Source organism: Rutidosis leptorrhynchoides, chromosome 9, assembly GCF_046630445.1.
Source record: "Rutidosis leptorrhynchoides isolate AG116_Rl617_1_P2 chromosome 9, CSIRO_AGI_Rlap_v1, whole genome shotgun sequence".
Lineage (NCBI taxonomy): Eukaryota > Viridiplantae > Streptophyta > Magnoliopsida > Asterales > Asteraceae > Rutidosis > Rutidosis leptorrhynchoides.
This window is the reverse complement of record NC_092341.1, coordinates 293588171-293593760: the sequence shown is the minus strand read 5'-3', so window position 1 is coordinate 293593760 and position 5590 is coordinate 293588171. Positions and strand designations below refer to the sequence as shown.

General features: G+C 33.0%; 1 protein-coding gene across 1 annotated transcript; it reads left to right on the top strand.

Annotated features, from left to right (window-relative positions):
* The first annotated feature begins 318 nt into the window (after positions 1-318).
* On the top strand, positions 319-5590 carry LOC139866874 (SEC12-like protein 2). The gene is made up of 11 exons (XM_071855170.1): positions 319-446; positions 542-786; positions 1464-1558; positions 1918-2068; positions 2170-2261; positions 2349-2445; positions 2842-2917; positions 3175-3295; positions 3617-3733; positions 4295-4362; positions 5354-5590. Exons 2-11 carry the CDS (start codon positions 553-555, stop codon positions 5437-5439), a joined length of 1137 nt encoding a protein of 378 aa, XP_071711271.1. The 5' UTR covers positions 319-446; positions 542-552; the 3' UTR covers positions 5440-5590.

Below are 5590 nucleotides of genomic sequence, written 5' to 3'. Positions count from 1 at the left end.
CCTTCTAAGAGTATATAGCTTACTATTTGTTTGAATATATAGTAACAAAAATAAAGTATATAGGTTGTTTATTTTATGGCTTTAACATGCTATAAATGATTTGAAAGTTAATTAGAAATATGTTAAAAGTTCTTCATATAATTTTCTCTTCTAAAAATAGCTGAAAATACTAAAAATACAAGGTAAAACTCTAGTAATTCATTGTGTAAATTTATGTTAATTTCATATATTGATCTCCATATTAAATTATTCAACTCATACTTCCAATTTTGATATCAAATTCTTAATCAATGAATTCCCCGTAGAATAGTACTTGTATATTTATTGATCGAGTATTGATAATAAATTACCTGGAAACCCTAAAACGCTGATGGAGCTAAGCCTGTAAACGGTTTTGGCCAACTAACATAGATAGATCTATACTCTAATACAAGTTCGAGATTACTGTAATTTTGTAATTTCGTATTAATCTGTAATTAAATAATTTGTAATAATTATATATTACTCTTTGTATGTATAATTGATGCTGATTTATTGTTAGGGTAAAGTGTGATGGGAGATAATTGCAAGAAGTATGGAGTTCCTTTTTATGGTGTTTCATTTGTACCACAAAATGCACTTAAATCATCTGATGATACTGATCCTAAGGAACAACATCAAGGTTCTGGAAATGGATCGCAGTATGTGATTTTCTCCGGTGGCGGTGGTGAAGGTCGAAGTGGCATCCCTAACGCTCTCGTCGTCTCGCGTTTCGATTCTGCGTCGAATTCGCTATCTGATGAGCCTGTGAGTTTACAATTTTGTTGTCATTTGTAGATATATATACATGTAAATACTTATACCCTGAAGTATCTAATTACTGATTGGATGCTGGTGATTACACTTCAGTTAAAAGTAAGAAAGAAGATATGTTAAGTCTTAGATTCTTTGGTGTACTGATATCTGCTAAGACCTTATTTAACGCAGGCGTGTTGAGGTGTGTGTGCTCCCAACACGCCTCCAGTACATGGATAATGGGGCGTGTTGGGGTGTGTGCTCGTGGTGTGCATCAACCTGGCACGGAGCAAAATTGTGTGTGCTCCCTTTTGATTGGTTCAATTTTCATATTTAATTATTTTTTATCCACTATTTCACCCAACTTCCAATCAGATTTTAACACATCACCCAACACGCCACTTAACACTCCATCCCATTACACATCAGTCTGGCAGCACGCTCATCAAGCACCCCACCCCCACCCAGCAACACGCCAAAACGCCCTTCAGGGATAAAGATGGTCTAATAGATATTCAATTTAACAACTTTGTATATTGTATAGGTTATGTCAGACTGTCAGTACATTTGTAGAGTATGTTTATACTTGTGTGATTGTGTACTTACTTTCATCTTATTAGATCTGGATTAAATTCTTTTTGGGAAAAATGAAAAATTAAAGCTTTTAACGGTTAACATCTATAATCAAGGTGGAAAAACATGGAACTGGTGATGATCTGCCCTACAGAATGGCTGTTCACCCTGGAGGAGAAGGTGTAATATGTTCATTGTCAAAAAGTTGCAGGTAATTATGAACACCGATGGTGAATGGGTCCTATTATCATATAGGGAAACCAACTATTTCAACCAAGTTATTAATTTATTATTATCCAATAAATCTTTTAAATCAAAATGTTAAACGATGTTATACTGGTAGACCCCTTGATTGCATTGTCTACTATGTGAGATTTCTTAACACTATGGCATGATGATTTTAATAAGATAGAAGGTTCATCACTTTGGCTTCTATAAAGAGGCACAATAAAAATCCCTATTTTTGAATGTTGGAAGGTTAAAGTAGTGGGTCCTTGATCAACAACGTAGAGAAATAATAACTATTTTAAACCACTTTCGTATTTTTATTTATTTATTTATTTTTTTCAGATGGTATGAATGGAATGTAACCGAGAATGAAGGTATTAAGTGTCTGAGTCTAAAGCAATCTGAGAAAGTACTCGAGCGATTGGAAGATGTCGGACAACAATTAGCAGTTACTTTTAGCCATGATGGTTCTCTACTTGCAGTTGGTGGTGAGGTAAACCCTAAACCCAATTCTCCATATTTCTTAAATACCTTTTTTGCCCTTTATGTGAAGAATCGCATGTACTTTAACCATCCAATTATGATGCAGTACAGGATGGTACATTGAGGGTGTTCAAGTGGCCTAACATGGAATTAGTTCTTGATGCACCCAAAGCTCATACATCTGTGAAGAATTTAGATTTCAGGTTGATTTTCATCGCTGCATTGTGTTTAAAATCTACACCTAATCTCTATGTTTTGTTTAAAAGCTCACATCTTTATCTGTTTTGCAGTCCTGATGGGAAATTTCTTGTCTCGGTTGGAAGTGGGCTGGGCAGGGTCTGGGATATCTCATCATCATTAGCCAAAACCTCTTTACCGAAAGAAAATGTAAGAATTTATTCATAAAACTAAGCACATTGTTTTAACTTGATGTGGCAATCTTGACTTACTTTTAAATGGTTTGGATTCGGATTCTGTTTTAATTTATGAAAGGTTATATGAGTAAAATAAAAGAAAAAAGTTCAAACGAGAACTGTTCAAAGGGATGAAAGTGTCCCAAAGTGTATTAGTGCATAAAATCTTCTAAATAAGGAAGTTATGTGCGTACTGAAGCTGTAGTAAATTTTATTCGGGCTAATACTATTTAGTTATGCTCTCTGATTGACTGTGGGTGATAATAGCCTTACTTGCTTCTACTATAAATTTTTGATTTTCTAAACTTTTTTTTCTTTATTAGACCTGAGTAGATTTTATTATACTGATTTTATTGTGTGTTCCATTCAGGATGAAATATTTGGATATTGTAGATTCTCACAAGATAGCAAGAATGATCAAATTCTGTACGTCACTGCAATCCGAGGTGCATTTACTTTTTGATATCCTTCTACTATACAATTTTACTAATATATCTTATATATATATATATATATATATATATATATATATATATATATATATATATATATATATATATATATATATATATGTCACATTTTCATAGTTAAATGTGTTGTATGTGGCATTGTTAGCTAAACTTGACTAACAAGCACACTAGATGTGTTGGTATCTACTTTTTAGCTCACCACAATAAATGGATTTTTTGTTCTGATTTTGTAGATCGGGGAGGGAGTATTGTGAAGTGGAACACCACAAATTGGAAACGGATAAGCTCAAAGTATGTTGTGCGCGATTCGATTTCCGCATTTAATGTATCAAATGACGGAAAGCTTCTTGCTATGTAAGTGTTAATTTCATTCTTAATTCAACCGTGTTGGTATATATACTCAGTTGTTAGACTCTTATGAGTCACTAAAAAATGCAATTTTCAAGGGTATCTTATAAATTTATGGGCAGGCTGGGTGGAATGGATGACTGATCAAAATGGGTAATTATTGAAACATATTAAATTTTTTAAAAATGTAATTGATAATCTAATAATTAAGTGATTTAAGAGGTTTTAGGAGTATATGAAAATACTAACCACCTATGTACTTTTCATGATTGCTTGCATTTTCTTTACCCTAATTAAATAATTTGATTTCTTGATATCGGTTGGCAGTGGTACAAATGAAGGAGACGTTCTTATATTGAATTCAAGTAGCATGAAGGTACATACTACAATCAAAAAAGCACATCTGGGACTCGTCACATCACTAGCATTCTCAAGTGATTCAAGGTTTGTCTCTATTATTATGATCATTTACCCACTATTTACCCATTTAGACCCCTCGTAACCATGACATCTTCCTCAACCCAACATGCATGTACATATACTGCCATTGTATAAGCAATCTTCAACCAAACACACAAAAAAGAGAGAAGTTTTTCAGCCATTTTCACACCAAAAATCATCTCCTCAAACGATAAATGTAGCCTGGCACGCGTTCTCAATTATGCTTGAAAAGGGCAGAGTGGACCACCCTCACCACCATTGGCAATGGTCCTACTTATCAATGGTTGATTTAGGTGGTGTTGTTGGGTCAAATTTAAAACTTAAGATGAAAAGGGCAACGGGTCAAATGATTCTAATTTATGTCTAGTTTTTTTTTTATTCCCGCAACCTTCTATGTTTTTCATTCAGAGATTTTAGATCATTATTTGTGATAACACACTACTTTCATATAAACCCAACCTGACCCGCACTAAAAGACCCATTATGTACCTCTATTTGCTAGTCATCTAGTGCTTTCCGAATTACTACTATTTTGCTCATGTGTGTTGTTTATTATAAGTACAGGGCTTTGGCTTCCGTGTCTTTAGATGCCAGTGCTCGAGTGACACTAATAAAAGAAACAACCAAAAACGGTATGCATCTCCTTGAATCTTCTCACAATCTGATATCGTCAAGTATTAGTTGCCACTCTTTCAACGTGTGGTTTTATACAGATGCTTTACCATTAGTCAAAGGTCTAGAATACTAATGACAAAATAAACTTCACATGTTTAATATGATCAATCTATATATATATATATATATATATATATATATATATATATATAGGGGCAGGATCAATGGGGAAGTAACCAATCGGGGGGAAGCGGGGGGAAGCAAAAAAAAAAAAAAAAAATTTTGTTTTTTTTGGAATTTTTTTTTCCGGCATCAAGATCACACGAAAATATGAACATTTAGAAGAGACACTTCGTGATGAATGTTATTATTTAGGCGGGAAAACGATCGACAAAAATAACATTCAAGATAATATTGTTCGTGAAGAATATGAACGTTTTTTTTCCATGTTTTGTGAAGTAAAATTTAGCCCGATCTAGAGTTTAGGGTTTGGTGTTTTGGATTTATTCCATAAACCCAAAACACCAAACCCTAAACCCTAAACCGTTCGTGTTAAAAACTCAATCTAAATCCTAAATCTAAACCCTAAATCTAAACCATAAACCCTAAATTTCTAAACCCTAATATCTAAACCCTATAAACTCTAATATCTAAACCCTAATATCTAAACCCCAATAGCTGAAACCTCAACATACGCTCGAAAAACACGATAATTGTTATATATTACTTCTTCAAGGGTTTTTCCGCCAAAATAAAAACATTTATCACAAAGTGTCTTTATTAAATGTTCATATTTTCATCTCATCTATAATGTTCGTGAACAAAGTTTTTTCAAAAAACCAAAAAAAAAAAAAAAGTTTTTGCTTCCCCCGCTTCCCCCGGAATGGTTACTTCCCTCTTGATCCTACCACTATATATATATATATATATATATATATATATATATATATATATATATATATATATATGCTTACAGTTGAATTGATTTCTTCTACTTTTGTTTTTCAGCAGGAGTGAACATATGGGTCATACTGCTTATTTTGTTACTTGCAGCAGCTTTATATTATGCCAAAACTGAAGGTTATCTTATTTAGAACATGCGTTTCGCCTTCCAAATATCAGGAATTGTGTAATTTTTTTTTTTAATGAAGTTCACGAAATGCTTGGATTTGCCTTCAGAAAACTATAATCTTCATGTGTCATTCTTTAAGCTTCGGTTAATCAGAATGTTTTTTTTAAATTGTT

Bases quoted from the DNA above. Each gene is read 5' to 3' on its own strand.
- LOC139866874 (XM_071855170.1), top strand. From the start codon at position 553: ATGGGAGATAATTGCAAGAAGTATGGAGTTCCTTTTTATGGTGTTTCA. The intron at 3,734-4,294 runs GTTTGTCTCTAT...TTATAAGTACAG, and splicing joins GCATTCTCAAGTGATTCAAG to GGCTTTGGCTTCCGTGTCTT. The intron at 4,363-5,353 runs GTATGCATCTCC...TTTGTTTTTCAG, and splicing joins AAAAGAAACAACCAAAAACG to CAGGAGTGAACATATGGGTC.